We start from the raw sequence: 24644 nt of genomic DNA, 5'->3' as shown, positions 1-24644 counted from the left end.
GTTGGTGGGAATGCACCATCCCACCGTCTCTTTCTTTGTCTATGTTTTTTTACGTGCGCTATAGAAGCTTCAACATAAGTAAATAATTTACGGCATCGCATTGAAAAACCTGTTTAAAATACCTATTCCTATTTTTTTCTCTCTCTCACACACACGCACACACATACACCTCTTAAAACGCTTTGTCCCACACTTTATTTAGTGTCGGTATCGCTATTAAGACACCATAGAATTCATTACTGTTGGTTCTGAAGCCTTTCTAGCTCCTTTCTCACATCAACCACGAGGGAAAAAACGATCGGGACTGCCAAGGGTACAATTTCGCTTACTTCTTTTATCTCTTTATCTTTTTTTTTTGTTGCCCCCGGGCCTAGAGCGTTTAAATTACCATTCGCATAGTACCGTTAAAGCTCAAGCGCCTGCCGATTATAGGCCGTTGAATCGAATAATACAAAGAAATTGAGATTTTATGAAGCTGACAAGCGTATATGTACGTTGTGCAATCGTCGTAGGTTTAGAAATGGACAAATTGCGCAAGGCTTCACCGTCACCAATACTATCACGAAGAAGGCAGGTGGTAAAAATATATAGGGCTTATGTCTCTCACTTATGCTGTTTACAATGAAGAAAGGCCGGATCGCAAGAAAAAATACCTGCGCTATACATACAGCTGGAATGCAATACTCACATACATGGGTACATATATGCATGAGTTAACTGTCAAATAAAATACAGCTATTCATTAAATGTTGTTTCCGACATTATTTTGATGCTTTGGTAACTGTACACGTAGTTAAATTCGAAGAAACTAAAATGCATTTTTCGGAGAACTAAACACAGCACCCTCGAAGTGTACGCTGGCGTGCCAAGTGCGATGTAGTGGCAAATTCCACGCCCTACTTGCATACTGCAGTGTACACCCTTTTGGGAAATAGTAAAGGGGAGGTCTGGCCTTCACTTTTTTTCTCAATAGGATGTTACACGTCGTTGTGTAAGTAACGCCTACACACCACTTGCTTTCCGCGGTGCATCTTTCGAGTAAACTGCTGTGGACTATACGCTGAAACAACTGGTCATTCGCATTTGCTTTTCATTATGTGGGGAGAATTAACGAAAGAACAGGCATGTGGCTTCCCATGCTGCAACATAGGAATGCAAACCATGACAGTATATGGACTGCACCTTCCGCTGAGCCCGTATCACGGATCTCATTTCCTAACGCAATGAGTGCACACCGATGCGTTCGAAGTGTAACTAGCTGACATGTACTGATAATTAGCTGCGCGTTACACAAATTTGTACGGTCAAAATATACATGTTGGATAACTTTACACGGCAAATGCATCAGCTAGAGTTTCACTAAAGTTGGTTAGCCGATACGGAAGGTTAATGTGGCGTGCCTAAAAGCCTCGCGCGTGTATACACGCCTGGAGTGGTCGTCACATGAGCGCTCCAAACGTGCGCGCGTATACCGGTAGCACATGCATTGACATTCAAGAAGAAAGTGCGAGATGTCCACAGCTGTCCCTGCAGTGCGATGTCGTAACTGCATCTTCGTGAATTGGCGTATGTGCACCGAGTGGAGTGCGTTCACTTTTACTCGGTTCGAGTAGAGTAAACGTATTCCAAGCGGTGGGTAACTAGACCGTTCTTTGAAGGCTCCTCGGATTGCACTGTTTGTGCTACGGTACTTGTGTCCCAGATCACCAGAAGTGCTAGGAATGGCAGCTATAACGAAAGCGAGAGCAGCTCACCTCCCGCAGCCGCTGCTTCCCTGCTGCTACTAAAGGCGCACCAGTGCTCCACGTGGGGTGTGCGCGCACCAGTGACGAGAGCGGCGGCGCTCCCTCCGACCTGGGCCGCCGGCCACCCTCGAGCAATCCGCGCCGAGCCAGGCCATTGTTGCAGCCTCGATGAAAAAAACAAAACACTCCCTAGCCTTACTGGGGAGCCAGGGACAAATGGAGGATCCTCAGGGACACATAGAGCGAGGACTCGGGGAACTGCGCAGCGTGCTAAGGTATTCCTGGGCATGCTTTCAAAACGAAACGAACAGTTCGTAGCCTTTTACGGCACACTTCCTAGTGCCTTATTTTTTCTATCGCTGTCTACGCTGCTCGCGGAATTCCCACAAAATTAAATAATTTAATTTCTTGGCTGTACGTTCCAAAAGCATCTCATCATTATGCGTGATACACCTTAATGGAGGACTCCGGGTCAAGCTTGCGAACACCTGGGTTTTAACGTGCACACAAGTACACGGACATTTACGCATTTGACAGTGATCTGCTACGGGGAAGTCTACCTGCAGGGTCCACAGCAGTCTAGAGGAAAGTGAACTGACGCTAATTGCTCTGTTGTGCGTGGCATTAGAGAAGCTACAGCTTGTGGGGCTGTCTCTCATTGGCAAGTGTATACTTATGTGAATATCACAGCGAATAATGAGGCTGCAGTCAACTCGATTCCCCTTAATTGTGCGCGCAACGCATGTGCCGTAAATACTGTGTGTGAGGGGACGAAGTTCATCTGTTGATTCATATCACTATGCCTCCACAGGTGAGCAACCTGCCCTAAACTATGCAAATGTGCAATTTCTTCACCCTTGTCTCGGTCGAGGCTCGGCTTTTCATATTGCATCACTTGTATACTCTCGAAAAATCGTTGGGCGCATCTTATACGGTCTGGCCGAGTACGTATGTAGCTTACATTGAAAATTCCTGCTTCCATGGCACTGCGAACGTCATTACTAGCTCTATGGAGTATATGGTCCTGATTCTCCTTTTCTTTTTTTTTTGTTGAACGACAACTCGACAACTGCCTGAATGCGAGTGAAGTTGTCCGTGTGTCTCCACGCGACCACACTCACCACACCGCATATTTTTCTGCAGAAAACTGGCTTGGGGTTGTCGTGTTTGGAGAAAGACGCATATATATCGAACGTTTATTAGAGAGCAAGCAAAGTCATTCGCCGAAGACAAGCGGCTTTTCATATATGAATCAATGAAATCGCCGAACATTCTTTTTGACAATGGAAGCCTTTTTTATATTTGTGTCTTTCTTTCTAATGCTTCTTTTTGACAATCTTTTGCAATTATGCAATTCTTATGTTGTTGATCTTTCTTTCTTTTTGTCTTCCTTTCTTTCATTCTTTCTTTCTTTCTTTCTTTCTTTGCTGTTCCTGCCTGTCTGTTCACATTCGACTCACTCTATTCTTAGTCATCTTTATTTCTACTTCTTTATCGAGAATTGACAGCGCTCGACACAAAAGTAAGCTTGCGCAAAACATGACGCTTCAGAAGTGGCAGGCGTCAGAGTTCACGTACCGACGTTTGCAGTTTCTCGACCCATCTGTAATTCTTTATACGACCACGGCTTCTGCCTGGTCTTTCCTAGGAGGAAAATACAGTGTTGTGCCTTTTGTGTCTGAGTGTAGCATCCTGCAAAGCCAACTCATTTAAGAACGAGATGGCCGACAACGCTGGGTGCAACGACAGTGCTTTCGAAAGAACTACGTATTGAGCACCTCTTGCGTTACTGCCCGACATACGCAAACGAGAGGCTTCACCTCCGCACTGCTCTATATCATCTGGGCGGAATTAAGCGCCTTCACTGTCGGGAAGGTGGGGCTTCCCATCACAGTTCCGAAAGGCATTGAAAGCGTGTTGCGTTTTGAAAGCGTGTTGCGTTTTTTCAAGGACACTGGACGGATTCGCCGTTTTTTATATGAAACGCAAAGCTGTTACGTCGTGCGCAATAGCGATTTTTCTCTCATACTCTCTAACTTTCCTTCTCCATTATCCAGTGCAATGTAGCCCCACCGTATTGTTCTATAGGCACTCGGTTGCTGACCCGCAGGTCGCGGGATCAAATTCCTGCGGCGGCGGCGGCGGCTACATTCTCGGTGAAGGCGAAAATAGGCCCGTGTGCTCAGATTTTTGTTAGAGAACCCTATAGGTGGTCGAGATTTCTGGATCCCTCCGCTACGGCGTCTCTCATAATCATATGGTGGTTTTGGGACGTTAAACCCCACATATCAATCAATCAGTGCAGGGCATCCTACCAAGCTTACCTCCCTGCATGTATTTGTCTTATTCTCTCTCTTTTTGTTATCGCTTTACTTCAGTAGCTGTGGCATACCATCCTATTCTTTCTTTTTTAGTTTCTTCCTACCTTATAAGTTTCTAGATCCCACTTAAGAAAGAAAGCGTCCCGCCTATCCTTTTGCCGCTCTTTCTGTGTAGCATGTACGTTTTCATGCAATCAATCATTTATTTAGGGCTCTCATGAACAACCATAACATCTTGTGCAGGCGCACAAAAAATAAAACAGTAATAAACTACAAAATATAGAAAGTCTTCAGAAAAAGAAATAAAAAAAGAGTGAAGACGCACACACAAAAAGAAATCAACGCAAAATGGAAAGAATAAAAAGACAAGACGAGAATCGTGAAATGGGATTGAAAAATAACATGAAATACACACAACTATGTGGAAAGTTTCCTGGAAGAATAAAAAAGAAAAAAATCTATACATTGTGCAAAACTATAATAAGGCAGTACAAAGCGTTAAAAGGTTATAATAACAACAACAACAACAACAACAACAACGATGATGATGATTATGATGATGATGATGATGATTATGATGATAAACATCTGTGTTCAATTGTAACAGCACTTCATCGTGCCCACTTTGTGTGCTTAATAAGAAGTACATGCGAAAGATAATACAGTTCCACTGAAAAACCTAGTTCGGGGTGTTTGCGGTAATGAGAAAAATATGAAAAAAAAGAATACACAAAAGAGAGATTAGGAGTATGTGTGCGTAAAATATAGGATGAGCACACTTTATTAGACATACTTTTAAAAAAGGAGCACGAAACAAAGCTCGTAAAGCCTATTCTATTCACCCGATTCCTCCCCGTAATTCACCTGTAAGCGAACCCCAAGCCGTGCGAGCATACAGAACGAACACACTGCACGCAGCCACACAAGTGCGTTTCTGTGAACCCCCATTGAAAGTGCGCAGTCTTTTCAAAATCTTTATCTTATTATATATCATACCGCTCTTTATATACGATACACATTTTTCGCCATCCCGGAGGAACAGCTCCTGCCTCTGCAATCGCACCATCCCATGCAGCCGAGCGGGGTCCGGGCTGCAGAGAGCACACCGCGAACCTTTTGTCCTCACTTCGTCCTCCAAACCAGAATCCACGCTCAGGTTGCCCCGATTTTCGTCGAAAGTTGGGTCACCCTGCTTTTCGCTCCTTTGAAGCCAAGCAAGGTTGCGGGGAGTGAGAAAGAGGAGGGCGTTACGCATGTCTAGAAGCAGGGGTGATGCGTATAAAGTGGTTGAGCGAATAGTTACGTTGCCATACGTCTCTTTTTTTTTTCTCGGCAGGAAAAAAAAACAGTGTGCACGGTATTCTTGCGATATATTTTATTCTAGTTTATATATACCTGACTTGGAGTTATACAAAGGGAACCAATACCTTCGAAAAAAGAAAAACGCTTCTCGGTGAGTACAGAAATTTTCTCTCAGGTACACGGATCGACGCCGAACCGAACCGTTTGCTTTGCCGTTTAAACGAAGCAGGGGGATGGTATGCACCGCAGTGCGAAGCTGAATAGATCGGGGAATATAACTTACGACTTACGCTTTTTCTAATGGTCGCTATGCCATCTGAGCAAATCAGGAGGATGTACAGACTGAAGGGCCAAGCTGAATTAATCACTCGGAATTCGGGAGAGACACCGAAGCAATATATCTTAGAACAAATATTAACTGGGCTACTTAAGCAAATAGACCGTGCTCATGCGTTATAAGCCCTATAGTGTATATATATATATATACAGGGCCTTCGATTATTTTTTCTTCTTTTATTCTCAGTGTTCTTTTTTGTGTGTGCGTGTGTGTGTGTATTCGTGTGCGTGTGTGTGCGTGTTGCACATTACTATCATGCTGTTGTGATAGCTGGCTTTAACTTAGCCTACTTTCCCATATTTTGACAAATATAAAGAAATTAAAAATTTTATGTCGATGCTGCAGGAAAGTTATACCGCAGGTGTTGACTCGCTACTATTCATTGTTACATTTTTAAACAATGTACAGTATGGTCCACTGTTAAAGGGAACACGCGAATGCACGCCATCAATATTCCTGGCTCTCTGAGAGCAAGTGCATTAAGAAACAATCTTCGTGCAAGTCAACAGTCTGTCAAGAGGAGTCGGAACTATCAACCACCAGTAGTCTTATGCATATCTAAGGCACTATGGTTCCGTAAGATAGCGAAATCTAAACATGCTGCTCACGGAGGTGTCCCCTTTAACAGTGGAGCAGTCTGTACGTGTGAACTCCATATTTCTGCATTGAGCATGTGCAGAATGAACCTGGAAGCTAAAACAAAACCTTAAAAAGGCTTATGACACTGTGCTTAAGAAATCAATATCTTTTTCTCTGTTTACATCAGATGACTCACTAGTGCACTTATCTGCGCGCTATTCTATACTCTTAGTCAGGTGCTGGTTGAATGCTGGGTATATCCAGGAAACTATATGAAGAATGTGTGGTCTCCTGGCTATATCTGGCACTTTAAGCAAGAGCTGATTAGGATTGTACACGGGAAGGGTAAGGGTGGAGTTCAAAAAGAAGTTCAAAAAGGAGTTCATGATTTCAAGCAGAAGTTCAAGAGTAAAGTTTAAAAAGAGTTCGAGATCCAGCATCTTGATGGGGGCGAAGTGCGAGAGCACCTGAGTATGGCCATTCAGGTCCACTTTAAGATAACCTCAGCTCGTCAATAATAATCCTCTGCGGTGTGTCTTGTAATTATATCGAGGTTGAAACCCCAGAATTGCATTGACAGTTACAACTGCTGTTACGATAAAAGTGAAAAAATATCCTAACTATTTTTTTTTTCAAATGAAAAAAAAATATTTGCATCGACTAGCTCCCCCTAAAGTGTACCGCTTACTTCAGCTTGTCTCTGCGTGAAATCTGTCCACCCGAAGCTTAACATCCTATTTTGATTATCCCCTGAATCACAAAACCAAGGAAGCTCATCGCTTCGTGAAATGATCAAATTCTTCGAACAAAAGTGTATTTGTAACTAACTGGAATCTATGTAATTATTTCTGAACGCCAATCAATATCTCAACATAAACACTGCTGCATACAAGATAGTCCAAGCCAAGTTCAAGCCAGTATAAACGTGTCATACCATGTATATACACAGCCCTGTCATTGAAAAAGAAGGGGACCTCTAATGTAGACGTGGGAGCAATCTTGCATAATGTTTCCCTTTCGAATCATCTGGAATGTCGTGGGACCTTCGTGCTATGATTTATTTATTTTTATTTTTTTTTCTCGAAGGTCCAGCGTAAAAAGTGCGCCCCGCCTTCACGTTCAGCACAGGTGGTGTTTTTACCCGAAACATATCGTGCCTCTCTAGCAGTATATTCGGTCTGTTTAGAGTCGTTTGTCGCTGCTTGAATTCGTGCAGGACGAACTGTGTCAGCACGTTTCAAGCGCTCGATCCTTACGCAGCTGTTTTATTTCGTGTACTATATGGGAAGCCTTAGTACTAGAAAGTTGCCAGGGTCAAAACCAGCTAGCACTTTGTGTGTGTTTTATTGTAGAACGAATGGTCTCTCTCTCTCTCTCTAAGGTAATTAGAATGACTATACGACACAACCCATCATGCGACAAATTTATGTGTTAGCTTCAAACAACAATCATTCGAGAGCTGGTATAAATGAAAGAAGTGAAAGCGAAAATTTCGTGTGAAAAAATATTCAATGTTTTGTGCTGCATGCCTGCAAACTCCTGTTATAATTAGACAGTCGGAATGCATAGCCTTTCTCAGCATATTCAAACTCCAACGTATACACGTTTTATCGGTGCGATTAATCGTATTAATAAATATAAAACCAAGTCTACCCATTGATGGCGGGGCCATACAACGCAATCACGAAAATGCCGACGGTAACAAGCATGCCGTTAGAAAGTTGCGTTAATCAACGAGTCACGTTTTTGGCTATTTGGCGACGGGCTTAATGTACTTAAGAAGTATAGTGTGTCTATCGTATTCCCCGTTTAAGTATTTGCGTCAAATACAACAAAAAGAAATGAAAAGAAAAAAATGTGTCTTGTGCCCAAAGGAAGAGAAGAGGATTCAAGGACCATCCCGATTCCACTTCTTTTTGGGTAAGTTGGTCTGCGTGAGCCCTGCGATGCTCCGACTGCGTAACCATTCGCGGTCGTTGTTCTTTTTGCCGACATTCCTGGTTTGCGCTTCGTCAACACCTTGACGCCCATGGGCAATTCAAGATGGGCACTTAACTCGTAAACAGTCCTTTAAACCGTTTAGCCGCGTGGGTTCCAGTGAAAGTTGATAATGGGCCACGATTGAGGCCAGTGTAGCTCACTCACACTGGCCGTGGTGCACACAGTCTGCGCAACGATTTCAGTTGTGCTTCCAACCACGCAAGTGGCCTGAAAATGCTGCTTAGTTCGCGACTGTACCGTCACATTCGAAGAACCTGTATACAGGGGGCGTATCATCACCCAAGAGCAGGTTGCGCTCGTTACCTGGCGCATTCCACAATAACAACTCAAACGTGCTCCTTTCAAAAAAAAAAGGGGGGGGGGGGGGGGGAGTTTAAGATTCCGTCTATGCAGAAAGACAATTTCATTTTTTTTTTACAATCATTGATCTGAACCACCATTGCGCTTAGTATACGCAATCAGAACAGCACGTCTCTCCCATTCCATATCTCGCACGCTCGTGCACCTAAAGGCACGTCAAACTAACGTGTTTTCTTTTCTCATTTAAGTTATTAAAATTGCCGTTATGAGTTGTATACAAACAACCTGTGATAGCAACTCATGCAAAACCGTTGTACTTATACTCAGTGGCTAATCGATTTAATATATGCTGACATCATTCTGTTTCTCTTTTTTTTTTCGTAACTGTTGGGTTCTATTTCGTGTCATTGAGGTCGCCATTGAAAATACCTTTGTTATGCTAATCTTCAGTGCCCACCTGAAACCAGAAATCAAGTACAATCATTATAATGTGAAGATGAGTGTGTTTAAATGATGTGATTGTTAAATGCAAAGTTTTTCCTTATAGAACTGAGAGCACTTCAAGCATTTCTATCTATCTATCTATCTATCTATCTATCTATCTATCTATCTATCTATCTATCTATCTATCTATCTATCTATCTATCTATCTATCTATCCTACTTCTGGGTGCTCTCGTGATCGCCTTTTTAACTTGGGGTAGACTGTAGACCAAAACTAGTATGAGAGGATAAGAGGATTTGTCGAATGTGACTGTCCTCTTACGACATAGTGGGAAAATTCTCTCGCATACGTCGTCAAATCCTTACCTCCAAACACGTGTGGCACATACCCGCATTTCACGGGTCGAGGTAAGCGCCACAAGTGATCCATGAACGGTGAGAACAGACATACGTAACTAAAATGCGAGAGTGCTAAGAAAAACTGACATCGGCAACGTTGACCCAATTAATGCAAAGTACATATACCAGGATCCCAACAGGAATCGAACCCAAGCAATCTGTGGGACAATCAAGTATTCTGCGGCAGAGGCACGCCAGGTCTCGAAGCTGCTTAGAAAAGGGACCCTATATGCAAGCGTAACGTTGGTGAAACGTCTATTGTGCATTGTTGCAGGGCTCGCTATCACAAATGTCCTCCCATCAAACAGGCGTCACGTCGGGTTACCTCAATTGTAATAAAGCGCCACCCACTGAAATTGGTGTGCATAGCACTATCCAGCAGAGCAACCATCCTCGAAAGCACCGGTGATATAGATATCAGTCAAGCGATTGTGGTCTTGGTAATACCAATGTTACTGTTGACATTGTTACGCAACTGTACACAACTGGTAATATAAAACATATGCGACTGTTCAACATATATCTGTGCGTAAAATGTTGGTACATATCTTTAGAGTCCTTCTGTAACGTTTCTCTCAATCAAAACTTGCACCACAATCCCCTTCAAACCACATGCTTCGCACTACATCGATTCCCGTGGTGCGTGGGATTAGCCAAATTTTTATATGTAAGGAAGCACGTGTAGCAAATTTTAATGTTTTTTTTTCAAGGGCACTAGCACCTAATTATAACGTTTTATTGGCAGCTTGACACTGGGTATACGCTTAGATGTGGATAATTGATTCTACTGTTTCAGTGCCTTTGTTAAGGAAACAGAGGACACAGGGACGCCACGAGCACAGCGTTGACCTTGGTTGGGTTAACTGCACTAAAATAATTTTAAAATATTTTGGCTGCTGTTTTCTGTTTGGCACATGAACGTGACACGTCAAAAGTATAATCTAAATACTATGATGAGAGACGTCGTAGCGGAGGGCTCCAGAAATTTCGACAATCTGGTGCTCTTTACCATGCCCTTTTAACGTCCTTAACGTGCACGCCATTTTTCACTTCTAACGGGGAGAAGTCGGTGCGAGTCTTGACTCCGCTAAAAGGGGGCAAACAAATGAAGCAGTGCATTGCGCGAACATGGCGCTATATATTACGACCTGAGAGACAGTTTCTCAAAGCCACTGAGTCGCACCACGGGGCATATTCCGCCGTCTTGCCACATGCGGTCAACTTTCTCATCCCGATCACGGGGGATGTAAGGGACGATACGCATACCGTCCACGTAGATGGACCCGGCGTCGCCCTGCGTGCCTTTCGCCCCGAGCGTTTTCTCGGAGCGGGTAGCCGTCTTGGCATCCATTCTCCATCACGGCACAGATCCGCGCCATCGCGTACACGAGCCATCTGCTCGGCCATCTGTCCACGCGTTGCGAAAACCGCGGCGCGTATAGCTGCTCCATTACGGCCTCCTTAAACGACGCATTTACGCGCTGAAATCGATAGTGAATTTCTATGTGTTGCAGGAGGCTGGTTCGCCAGTGCTGCTATGAATTTCCAAATCACTGCACTGTGCGTGAGCGGGGTATCTTGCCACTCAGATTCTCCCTCGGTGAAACGACTTCAGTGCGCTCAATGTCGGTTGAGCGTCGCATTCACGAACGATTATTTATCACTCATTGGAATGGACAACAAGACCGCACAGACAGGTAACTATTGCATGTCCTCCCAGACATATAAACGCTATCGAAGCGCAACACTGCTGAAGTCAAGAAGAGGCTTCAGTTGTGCATGGCAAGCAAATTCTTGAATCCTGGGTCCTGGCACAAGGCTTTGTCTTCCCGCGGCCTACAGAGCGAAAATAATACGTGAGTGTGGGCTACTTCCTTGATTTGTTACCGTATTTTAAACAGTATACACAAACTATGTATCTGAAAGCACCTTTTTTTTATTTACATGTTTCTATGTTGAACGGCTACTCAGTTGCGCACGGCCCCATACACGTATAATGCCTTGCGCTGCTGATTGGTACGTACATGCATACATACATATATCAGACAGTTAAAAAAAAATGCTCTTTTTCCAACACAAACTCCATGCAAGCAACTAGAAATTTTATTTTGGCTCGTAATGAGGCAATTTTTTTATTCGAAGGAATTAACGAATATACTTCATATGGAGTATTTCAGAGGCATTCTTTTCTTTCAAATATTCGTAGATTAAATTCAAAATTTTCTATATTTGAACACTCAGAGAAGTCAGTGAACGCCACCTGCGCCTATTCGTATATATTTTTATTTATTTATTTATTTTAATACTGCCAACTTGCTTTACAAGCCATAGGCAGGAGTGGATTGTACACAGAAGAAAATGATGAACAATCTGTGAGAACGGTTCCAAACAAATCTGTGGAATAAAACTAAAAACAGTGTTGAACAATCTTTTCAGTATGTGAAACAAGAAACAACAGGTTCCAGTAAAACACACACGATAATACAGTTGAAAATACTGGTAAGAAAATACATGGACCACAGGGTGAAAAAATGTTTCAGTTTAGGACAAATAAAATAACTACAAGGGGAAAAAAAAGAGAAGAATGTGCAAAAGAGCGCATGTTCACGCAGTAGTCTGCTCGACAACGATAAGAAGGGTGTAATGATTTTGTTTCAATGTCGCACGCCATCTGGAAAGCGACAGACGCCACAGGAAACATCTCGGTCATAGATGAGCGAGAGCGTGCATAAACGACGACATGGTTGGGCTCTGTAATACATTTTCAGGCAATGCGTTCCATTCATGGATTGTACGAGGGAAGAACGATTTTTTGAACATGTTGGTTCGGCACGAGTATTCGATTAGTTTGAACGAATGAGATGAACGGGTTGGGCGCCTACTACACGGTTTAATATACAATTCCCTATCTATTTTGACATGTTGTCGATAAATCAGGTATAACATCTTGAGCCTGTCTCGATAGCGTCGTACCTCTAGAGTTTCGAGGTTCGCGTCCTGTAAAAGAGCACTGACGGATGTATGACGACGGTAAGAATTAAAGATAAATCTGACTGCTTTCCGCTGTATGTTTTCGATTTCGCTTACGTTTGATTGGGTGTAAGGGCCCCAGACAGGAGTAGCGTATTCTAGTAATGGTCTTATGAATGTCTTGTAGGCCAACAATTTTATATTGCTCGTAGATTTAGCCAAGGTTCTTCTCAGGTATCCAAGTTTCTTCATGGCCTTATTTTTAATGTGAGCTACATGGTTACTCCACCTAAGGTCCGACGTGATCACTAAACCGAGGTATTTATATTGCGTGACAGACGATAAGTTATGGCCATTAATGCTGTACACAAAAGGTAATGACTTCTGTTTGCGTGTTATGGTCATCGATACTGTTTTTCTGAGGTTAATGCTCATTTGCCATTCTAAGCACCAAGTAGCTATAACTGATAAAGATGAATTTAGGATAGCCTGATCTGCCTCGCTGTGGATTTCATTGTAGAGTATGCAGTCGTCTGCAAACAACCGAATTTTAACTGGTATGTGTTGCACTATGTCATTAATGAACAGTAGAAAAAACAGGGGACCCAAGACTGATCCCTGTGGTATTCCAGACCGCACATCAGATGAGTCCGACTTTGCGTCGTCGACAACGACTGTTTGCCGCCTGTTTGTCAGATACGCCTCTGTCCATTGAAGTAGCTGGTCGTTTTTGAGAATGGGTTTTAGTTTTAATAGCAACTTTTGATGGGATACACGGTCAAAGGCCTTTTCAAAATCCAAAAATATTATGTCAATTTGACCTTGGCTGTCCAGTGTTGCCGCAATTTCATGTACGGTTTCCAGTAGTTGCGTTACGGTTGACATTCCGCGACGGAAGCCGTGTTGACGTGTGTCGCAGAGGCCATTATTTTCAATGAAGACTGAAATGTGCTTAAATATAATGTGCTCCATCAGTTTCGATGAGGTACAAAGAAGAGAGATAGGGCGGTAGGAGGACAGCAGTGAGCGGTCCTCTGATTTAGGGATGGGAATAATCTTTGCATGCTTCCAGTCGTGTGGTATTTCTGCACGTGAAAGTGATTTGTTGAAAATAATGCACAGATATTTGGCGCACCATTCCGCATATCTCCGGAGGAAAGCATTAGGTATTTCATCGACGCCTGGCGATTTTTTCACGTCAATGCCAAGAAGCAAGGACAGTACTCCCGCTTCGTTTATGTCGAGGGAGCTTATGGGCGGAGTAGCGTCTAGAACAGATATGCGTGGTATCTTGCCATCATCACTCGTGAACGCGGAGCAGAAGTACTCGTTCAGTGCATTTGCAATTCTGAGTTTGTCAGTCAACATGATACCATCAACACAAATATCAGACACGTGGGTCTTCTTTGGCGATAGATATCTCCAGAACTTATCCGGGGATGACTCAAGAAAGTTTTTCAGTGATACATTTTGATAGTGATCTTTAGCTTTTAATATGCCGTTTTTAAGCTGTCGGCGCAGGTTGGTTAGCTTATCAGAGTTTGCTTTTGATGGTCGTACCGTATGCTGCTTTCTCACTTTTTTTAATTTTCGCCCAAGACGCACAAGGTTTCTTGTCATCCACGGATTCGTTTCACACACATATTTTCGCTTTTTGGGCACAAAATTGTCGATACAGTTGTGAACAAGTTTTTTAAAGAAGCACCATAAGCTATGAACAGAGCCATCATGTGATTCCGAAAGACATACAAATTTGGAAAACTCATTATCTAAAGCATCAAGTATGTCGACGTCGCTAGCATGTGAGTACACAGGAATTAAGTGTTGGCTTTTAGATGGTTTTAATCGGAAGTTTAACTCTAACGTAAGAGATGCCATTCTGTGATCTGAAATTCCCTCAAATATGTCGACTCTCGGATTGCGCTTGAGGACGTGGTCGTTTACCAGGAAAAGATCTAATATGTTAAGTGCGCGAGTCGGTTGTTTTACTAGTTGCGTCAGCCCATGAAAAAGAACGATATCGGTTAAAGGTTCTGCTGCTGCGCAAAGAGCATTAGGGAAATCAGTTGACCAGTCAACTGACGGGGCGTTGAAATCACCAGCAAGCAAAATGTTCTTACAATGCGTGCCAGCTGTACACAAAAATTCATTCAAATTATCAAAAAATATGTCACAGTTTGGTGGGCGGTAAAAACCGGCGATTACGAGATGGAAGTCGTTTAAAAAGACTTTCGCAATGACGCATTCGGTGTCTGCTATGTCAGGGGATCTTTGAACATGCATGGACTCTTGAAACAACAGAGCGACTCCGCCCCCTCGGGAATCTCGGTCCTTCCTATATATTTTGTACCCTGGTGGTGTTATCTCGAAGTCTAAGATACCTGAGTGCAGCCAAGTTTCAGATATTATTACGACATGCGGCTCATGCGCCACTATAATACTTTGCAAGTCGCTAACTTTGTTTACGATGCTGCGAGCGTTCAGATTAATGATGCGGAAGTATTTTTGAGTGACCGAAGAAGTTCACTGTTTCTTCCTAGATTTTTTGTTGGCTGCTAAAACGGGAATTCTTTTCATCTCAGCAGCATCCCAAGCATATGTATCTCCATTTATGATGACTTTGTCGTGTACAAGTTTCACTTTCTCGCCCTTTTTCCTGATATTTGCAGTGCTTTCCCATAAGTACCTCCTGGTCTGCCTAGTTTCTGGTGAAAAGTCTTCGGCAACTGAGATATCTTTTCCCTTCAGTTTAGAGCAGTTTCTGAGTACATTAATTTTTTCACGGTGATCAATTAACCGGAGCACTACCGGTCTGTTTTTGTTTCGCCTCTTTTGTCCTATTCGGTGAATTCTTTCGACTGTTGACACCTTTACACCGAGCATGTTTTCAAATATTTCAGAAACCACCGAATTTGTTAGTGACTGGAATGTTTCATCAGGACGTTCCGGTAAACCGAACACAAGAAGATTATTGCGTCTGCTCCTGTCTTCGAGGTCGATCAGTTTGGTTTGTATGGTCTGGATAGTTGCCTCAAGGCTGGAAATTTTGCTTGTGAGTTCTGTAAATGCTGCTGTCGAATTTTCGACCTTGGATTCAATAGTGTCAAGCCTTGCTTGCATGGTTTTTTGACCATCAAGGATTTGGCGCAAAAGCTCCTCTGTGTTCGGCCCAGGGTTCGATTCCACATCACCACACATTATCAGCAATGAGCATACAACATCTTGAACAAAAAAGTACAACTTATTCAGACATGTGGGGCACGTCAGCTGGATGAAACAACGGTTGCTAGTTTTGACAATGGAGTAATTTTTACTAACCTGCATGAAATACAGGAAGGGGTTCATGTTTGCTGGGGAGCAGCCGACGTGCCCACTGAAGAAATTGCAGCTTGGTCCGTCTCTTATAGTCGGCCGCACTGATGACGTCGAACTGGGGGGTGGGTAGATCTGGTCAATGTGGCCGTCGAAGTAACAGTGGCCGTCGAAGCAACAAAGAAACCCATCTGCGCAGGCGCCTCCAGTTAAGTCTGTCGATGCGGTGCCGTGCGTTTTTCCATCTACAGATGCGCTGCTCAGTCCAGTCGAGCCGACGAGAACAATCTGCATGAAATACAGGAAGGGGTTCATGTTTGCTGGGGAGCAGCCGACGTGCCCACTGAAGAAATTGCAGCTCGGTCCGTCTCTTATAGTCGGCCGCACTGATGACGTCGAACTGGGGGGTGGGTAGATCTGGTCAATGTGGCCGTCGAAGTAACAGTGGCCGTCGAAGCAACAAAGAAACCCATCTGCGCAGGCGCCTCCAGTTAAGTCTGTCGATGCGGTGCCGTGCGTTTTTCCATCTACAGATGCGCTGCTCAGTCCAGTCGAGCCGACGAGAACAATCTGCATGAAATACAGGAAGGGGTTCATGTTTGCTGGGGAGCAGCCGACGTGCCCACTGAAGAAATTGCAGCTCGGTCCGTCTCTTATAGTCGGCCGCACTGATGACGTCGAACTGGGGGGTGGGTAGATCTGGTCAATGTGGCCGTCGAAGTAACAGTGGCCGTCGAAGCAACAAAGAAACCCATCTGCGCAGGCGCCTCCAGTTAAGTCTGTCGATGCGGTGCCGTGCGTTTTTCCATCTACAGATGCGCTGCTCAGTCCAGTCGAGCCGACGAGAACAATCTGCATGAAATACAGGAAGGGGTTCATGTTTGCTGGGGAGCAGCCGACGTGCCCACTCATGCCCACGTGCCCACTCATATGCATGTATGTATGCATGTATGTATGCATACATACATGCATACATGCATACATACATGCATGCATACATACATACATGCATGCATGCATGTATGCATGTATGTATGTATGCATGCATGCATGCATGTATGTATGTATGTATGCATGCATGCATGCATGTATGTATGTATGTATGTATGTATGTATGTATGTATGTATGTATGTATGTATGTATGTATGTGTGCATGTATGTATGCATGTATGCATGTACGCATGTACGCATGATGCATGTGCGTGTGTGTGTATGTATGTATGTATGTATGTATGTATGTATGTATGTATGTATGTATGTATGTATGTATGCATGCATGTATGTATGTATGTATGTATGTATGTATGTATGTATGTATGTATGTATGTATGTATGTATGTATGTATGTATGTATGTATGTATGTATGTGTGATGTCGATTCGTGATTCTCGTGTGTCTCACACACAAACAAGAGAACACAAGAACTCAAAGCAACCAAGACGCTTATTTTGCTTGGAGGAAACAAACGCACATTTTTTCTCATTTTTCTCGTTTTATTTTTTATCGTTAATAATAATGTGATCTAACAGACAATCATGTCAAGGAAAGTATAGGGGATTGCACATTGTAATGTAAACGAGAAGACAGGGAAGTGGACGAAAAGACGGCTTGCCCTGGGCAGGGATGGAGCCTGCGACGTTTGAATTTACACAATATCATGAGCTATATAAGCTAGTACAGCCGTCAGCACCTTTAACACGAATGCTTCGCCGCATGTCCTGCAGCAGTTTGACGCTGACACCACGTAGGTTTGGGTTCTGTTGCCAAGATGATAATCATACATGCCGACATACTATCCAAGCCTACCGAGCTATTATTATCTCGGCAAAAGCGCCCAGCACTTTGCGGCTGGCATCAATCAAACCAGCCCTGGCCACGCACCCAAGTGTTCGTCTTAAAGGTGCTGACGGCTGTACATGCGCTCGCAATACAGCACTGCGTTGTCTTTGTTGGTTCTATAGACAGTTGGGTATTACTACCCTGAACTCAATGGTAGTATCGCAGTGCGCCATGAAAGAGGAGGATGGGCATTGTTTGCTGCAGGTGGATCTAGGCTTGCGAAGATTGCCGCCAATTGCTCTGCGTGGTGACCACCTAATAAAGGCTGCAAATGTATACAACGTCAAGTTCATGCACTTATATCAGTAACACATTGTATGTTATCCTATTTACATCTCATCGACACATTTGGCCAATCGCCCTCAAATACAGTTCAATCAATCGATCAATCAATTAAACTTTTTTTTTCATTTGCGTCAGAAATACAGTGAATTGCAAGTAAATAAATATGCAGGAGGAGGTACCAAGGTAACAAACCGCAGGCGGGACCTCCTATGTTAATACAAAGAAATGCTGAAATACGAAACACGAATTAGCAAGTAACAAGAACCTTTCGAAGTGTTCAGATTAGTATTTTAAATTTTATTTTCACAAACAAGCCAAGATATAGGAAATTAACAAAATGCAACAGTTATACCTTTAATTTCTTTCAATTTTGTCTTAAAAATATGAATACGCATTATGTATTTCATATCATGCGATATGAAACTTCAGATAAAGCCGAAGAAATCCGTCCGACGCTATGAAGCACTAACTGCGAATAGATTGTACGTTGTACGTATTGCAACGTGTGTTTATTGCCTTGTTTTGATGTATTCAGCTTTCACCCTTAAAGACTGTTAGCAACGCTCGGCGCAGAACCACGCCACAATGCTTGAGAAGCTTCGTTATTGATTGAGACCATTATTTTGATCGTTATTGATTGAGACCATTATTGAGACCATTGATGGAGACAATTACACGCAGAACTCGAATAGCTAATTCGAGAGCTTACGCGAACACCAGCGATAACACTGGGAGGTTCGATGACTCTCTTGTGAGAGACGACGTGTTTCGCCGGTGAACATATTACTGACGAACGACAATTTGTTGACTGCTATCCTTGTACAGCGTAAACAGCTTGTACTGCTTTGACTTTTCATTTACCGAGCACAAGTACGCCCAAACACAATGTATTGTTTCGAACGCGCCGACTATTGCATGCAGTAATCGGCGTGTTCAAAGCCAACGTCGTGACCACATGACAATATAGCAGCGCACAGGATGATAAGAAAAGGAATCTCGCAACATATACAGGGGGTAAGTTGCGCCGCATTAAAATTTTCTCTTTCCTGTTTCCTAGCCCTTGACGTCTCCTCATGGGAGGCCTAGGCCCGGCAACCTAAACCTGTTGGTTTCTTATAATAAAGTTTATTCCTCCTACTCCTCCTCCTGTTTCTTTTATTCATTAATTAAAAAATGGCGAATCTTGCAGTGTTATAAGCCGTGCAAGAAGCAGTGAAACAATGGATGATTCTGAAGATTCATCTGGTTGCTTCTAGGTTGTTGTCAGCGTATAGTTTTCTTAATACACACTAGAGGGAACTCTGGCTGCAACGTATTGCGCTTCATCGAGCATGGGAATTATGGGTATGACATGGATTTGCCTAGTCATCGTACTTTACGTTCCTTCTGGCTTCGCTAGTCTTGAAGCTGCTTTGTCACGAAATAACATTCGGCAAGTGTTCAACAGTTACGCTTCACCACCTTCACCCTTTCGAATCACCATTTCAAATCAGCTCACGAAGTTTAAAAAGGGTTCATTTTTTTTAAACAAAACCAAAACGCAGCAATAAACGAAGCCACAAGTGCGTTCACCACCCGCAAGCACGAAGACTAGGCGAATCTATGTCAAACCCATAATTACCATGGTCGCTGAACAATCGCAGAAACTCTATGGTTAATTGTCAGTCTTTGGGTGTGGTAAAATCTGTGGTAAAAGGCTAAAATCAAGACCGTGGCCCATGGCGTGCGCAGAAATTTGATTCAGGAGGTGTCCTCTATCTGAAAATACAGGGTGCGCTAACACAGACAAGAAGTCGTGACACGTCCTTTGGACGCCCTGTCTCACTCGCTCACTGGATTTCCTGCCGACTGGTTGTGCCCCCACGATCTCCGACGACAGCGCAGCTCTGGCCGACTGGCTCGCCCTATGCCACCTCCTGACGCCGACAAGAGCTCTCGCTGAGTGGTGCCCCGTCCTCGGACTCCTGAGACCATGTCCATCTTTCCTATCTTCTCCTTATTTCCGTATATTGCTGTCCCTGCGCCTCGCTCTCTCCTTTCGCTCCCTATATATCTATGCATTTTAATCAGGTCCTTTTAATCCCTCTTTACCCCCATCCCTTGTGAGCTACTGTTGAGGTGTCCTCCCCCTGAGAGACAGTTACGAAGCTCACTTTTCTCTTTTCATTTAAGAATAGCCCGCTCCTCCTGTCTATTTAGAATGACTACTTATCAACTAACTCAGCCATCTGTTATTCTCAGAATGATCTGAAGTGGGGGTCGGGTCCAATTTGTGTTCTGTATCCCATGGCACAAAAATCATTCGAGAGCGGGAGGCACGTATACACCTTACTGTCGATGGTGTATGCCTCTATACAGATTCAATATCTCACTGCCTAAAAAGAATGTAAGTGCAGGATGCATTGTTATTGAATCAACGAATGGTACATTTTTTGCCATTGAACAATGGAGGAGGGTAGGGAAAAAACCGCAAAGAAACTGCTTGAGAACCCTGAACAAGTTTGTATTATACGACAGTTTATAGCAAGGTTGCAACACACACACACACACACACACACACACACACACACACACACACACACACACACACACACACACACACACCAAAAAAGAAGTTAGCGCAGAATACACTAAGTCCCTCAAGCTGGGTCACAACCAAGCTGGTCGGCGCATAGCTTGTCCGGGCTTGGCTTTTACCCGCTTACCTTTCTTTTGTATACTATAGTTGGCTATGTCTGCTCTTTAGCTTCTTTCATCCACCCCGCCACGGTGGTCTAGTGGCTAGTGTACTCGGCTGCTGACCCGCAGGTCGCGGGTTCGAATCCCGGCTGCGGCGGCTGCACTTCCGATGGAGGCCGGAACGTTGTAGGCCCGTGTGCTCAGATTTGGGTGCACGTTAAAGAACCCCAGGTGGTCGAAATCTCCGGAGCCCTCCACTACGGCGTCTCTCATAATCGAATGCTGGTTTTGGGACGTTAAACCTCACAAATCAATCAATTAGTTTCTTTCATGTATCTGTTTTCCTTTCTCTTATATATATATATATATATATATATATATATATATATATATATATATATATATATATATATATATATATATATATATATATGCGTTCCCTCCTCTTCTCCTTCCCTTCTCACCTCATCACCCTTAAATTTTTTTCCTCGAGAACTAGTACATTTAAAATAATAAGAAAACCTTAGAGGAACAATTAGTTGTCATTCGAGTTTCCCTCCAATCATGACAGTACGAGTTGAACACGCACGCCCCAACAAACAAAGCTTACACTGGAAGCAGTACAAAAAAAAATGTTCTTCTGTGAAGTCGGGGTAGAAGTTCAATTACAGAGCTTAACGACTTTTTGAGAGCCTAATTATCGCACACTTAATTCTGAGCTCCATGTTTAAACCTAATTTTGGTGCCCCTATTACCAAATGACTCTGCAATCACTTCTCGCAGTCTACTTTAAACAAAACAAAAAATCAGCTTCGCGAGTGCCTAATTACACAAGCTCCGAACTAAGCCACGTGGTTGCTCTCAAATCGCACAGTCTGTCTTCGTATTCAGGCACTATGTATAACAAACGCCGAAGTAGCGTCCCGTGTGACTTCAGCGATTAAAGTGCTCGCTTCTGCAGCAGTTTTCAGAAGTCTCTTTTTGCAATCAACCGCAGGCACCACACGTTTTTGCAAAAGAAGCAACATGAAATGCTGCCGGAAGCAGGAAACAGAACTGTCTATTTCATGTTGTGCGTTTCACAACGACACAAAGAAAGAAAGAAAGAAAGAAAGAAAGAAAGAAAGAAAGAAAGAAAGAAAGAAAGAAAGAAAGAAAGAAAGAAAGAAAGAAAGAAAGAAAGAAAGAAAGAAAGAAAGAAAGAAAGAAAGAAAGGTGCACCCTGTAATTACGTCATGGACACTATACGGAGGCGCCTGGTTTGTCTTTAAGAGGCTGCCGTCAGAGCCTGACCGCGAGGGCTGCATACAGGGTGCATTTGTTTCGCTTACTTTAACGGAACAATCGCAGTACGCTTTTCCTCGGAAATTTATTCGTTTGTTTCCTTTTCTATGTGTTTTCCCCTTCGTTTGACTCTTTCTGGGGCCACTATGCGCCGTTTAGTTCCCCGCGTCGGGTCCGTGCCAGCTCGCCACTTCTCAGGACGGTGCTCACGCGAATTAGCGGAGCGTCTGACCCGTCGTCGAGCCTCCTTCGTGCGCGACGTGCACCGCGAACGAGCTCGCACGCAATCGTGCCGCGCGAAAGCGGGCGATGATGTATTTGACGCCTTTGAACAACGTGTCATTTCCGACACTCTCGAGTTGTGAAGCGTCGAGGAAAAGAAAAAAAGGGGGCTGCACGGACTCGCCGGTTTCGTAGAGGCAAAAAGAAAGAGCCTCCACCGCTGACGGACGAGACCCTCAGGGCAGGTTCATTCAGCTCGCGGGATCTTTTGCACGCGAGCGAATATATCCTGCCAGTTCTCGCAGCCGCATAGTATACTTTCGCGAAGCTCGTCAAGAAACGGCGGTTCGAGGCGTGCGAGCCGTTCGTCGGTCCGCCTGCATCGTGTGCGCTCTGGGGCACTAACGACATGCCGTGTAACAAGGTTGTCGTTTCGCAGTTCTGGAAGTTGCGCCTCCATTTCTATATACTTCGCCCCCTGGCTTCCTTCCTTGTCTTCCTCCCCTTGGCGTGAAAGTAAACGCTCGCACGTTACGAGGGACCGTCGGACGTTTAACGGGGCTGGCACGTGATTTCTGAGCGCTGCCGGCCTGTCACCAATGCGTGAGTGATGGCTGGCTGCGCAAGAGCTCCGCGTGGGGCGGGCCGGCCGCCCGCCTCCCGATTGCGAAGCACACACCGATACGCATGTGTGTACAGCCGGAAACCCGCTGTGCGTTTCGCGCTGTTCCGCCGCGTCGGGAGGCCTGGCCGGTTTTGCTCGTGCGCAGAGAATTAACGAGCAAGTCGAATGTCCGAGGATGAGGATGTGAACGCGACTGGACGGCGCTCGTTGCCGCGGCAAGCGAGCAGATGCAGCGGCTCTGCGAACAAACGGACGGCGTTCTCACTGCGCTCTCACTTATTCTTGGTCGCTGTATCCTTCGATGTTTGCACTCGTGAAGACGTATATTGCACGCGTGTCACGAAGTTTAAGGATACCGATCTCGAGAAAGTAGCATATAACTTCCGAGGTGTAGCAAATGTTTGTCACAACGGTCGCTACCTATGTGGTGGCTGCCAAGTTAACTTTATTTATTTACTTATTTATTTATTTATTTATTTATTTATTTATTTATTTTACCCTCTGAGCACATAAAGCCGTTACGGGGGGGGGGGGTATAAAAAAACAAAAAAATGTAAAAATACAACATAAAAATACCACAAAGATTAAAATACATGTTCAAACAAACTAAGCTATTATAGGCTAAAGACATAATCGGTTAGTGCAGGCTTGAACAATGATGAAGCATCCTCGATGCCGGCGATGGAGGGGGGAAGGCGGTTCCACTTAGCGCTCGTTTTTGGCAAAAGGAGTCAGAAAAATATTAGTGCGGCAAAAAGGAACTTCAAGTTGCGCTATATTACCATGAGTTGTTATTTAGTTATTATTACTTGTAGTTATTAGTTATAGGGTATAGCAGTGATACAGCGTAACTATGCAACCATGACAACCACTTTCTTGTAGGTACGGTTACTAACGCTAGTGAACTATAATTAACCAGCGATAGGTGTACAACTATCTGCTTTGTGTGCACCATTGGCATTTTTATACCACTTCGAGTTTATTACAGAAGCATAACATGAAATTAAAAAAAAATAAACGGCATAGTTGATTGGTTTTTGAGCTTTAACAATCCACGGAGAGGCTTTGTCTTGTAAGTTGCACTAATTACTATTATCTTAATGCTTCATATTGTTTACCCGTGCAAATATTACCATGACATCCTCAGATAACATTTTAGACACATATAGAAGGAAAGAATGAAAATTTAAGGGGCTCGTACTTTTTTCTTTATTTTTGTTAGACACAATAATAATGATGCCAAGTGGGGTATAAGGGATGTTATTAGCAGTAATTGTAGTGTAAGTAAAAAGAAATAATAGTGCATAAAATAACTTGCCGCTGGCAAGTACCGAACTTGTGACCTTCGAATAACGCGTCCGATGCTCTACCAACTGAGCGCCAGCAGTGGCCATCTTTCCGTCCACTTTATGGGGTATACATGGGCATTTAAACGTAGATGTACCCGTCATAACAGTTAGTATCGCCATGACAGCGAGTGTGGAGCACGTTTTCTGACTGTAGGCGTCGCGTAGCATGTGATCTTAACCCGAGCTTATAACTTCTTGTTGGTCTTGTTGGTAATTCGTCATAATGTAAGTAAATTTCGCGCAACTGGGAAGTCCCACAAACACTTACGAATTCGCACAGTCTTTTACACGATAAGCACACACCACACACAGCGCTCAACTTTGTTCGGTTATGAGCGGCAAGTTGCTCTGGGTATTCACAATGGTGGATCAAAAGTAGCCATGGTCGTAGAACAGCCTTACTTGGCGCCACAATTTTGCTTTAAGAATTTTCAGTATACTTTTTGGCGTGTCCCCAAGAAGAACCGACAAGGTGTAAATCTTTGCTCTGCGGGTGGGTTCATTGATGTAGAAAACAGGTAGGTGAGTCATCGCAGTAAAGGTAGGTGCATAAAAAGAAGAGCGCTGTGTGTGCTGTGCTTCTCGTGTGCAAGAGTGTGCTAAAGCGTGATTGTTTGTGGGACCTCCAAATCGCGCTAAATTTTCTTACAT

At 43.8% G+C, this 24644-nt stretch overlaps 1 protein-coding gene across 1 annotated transcript; it reads right to left on the bottom strand.

Moving 5' to 3' along the window:
- Positions 1-11143: 11143 nt before the first annotated feature.
- Positions 11144-16614, bottom strand: LOC142775799 (uncharacterized). Its single transcript, XM_075877885.1, has 2 exons — positions 15716-16614; positions 11144-11263 (listed from the first exon to the last, which is right to left on the bottom strand). Exons 1-2 carry the CDS (start codon positions 16586-16588, stop codon positions 11159-11161), a joined length of 978 nt encoding a protein of 325 aa, XP_075734000.1. The 5' UTR covers positions 16589-16614; the 3' UTR covers positions 11144-11158.
- Positions 16615-24644: the final 8030 nt, after the last annotated feature.

Source organism: Rhipicephalus microplus, chromosome X, assembly GCF_043290135.1.
Source record: "Rhipicephalus microplus isolate Deutch F79 chromosome X, USDA_Rmic, whole genome shotgun sequence".
NCBI lineage: Eukaryota > Metazoa > Arthropoda > Arachnida > Ixodida > Ixodidae > Rhipicephalus > Rhipicephalus microplus.
Note: the sequence above shows the minus strand (reverse complement) of the source record. Positions and strands in the feature narration are given on the sequence as shown.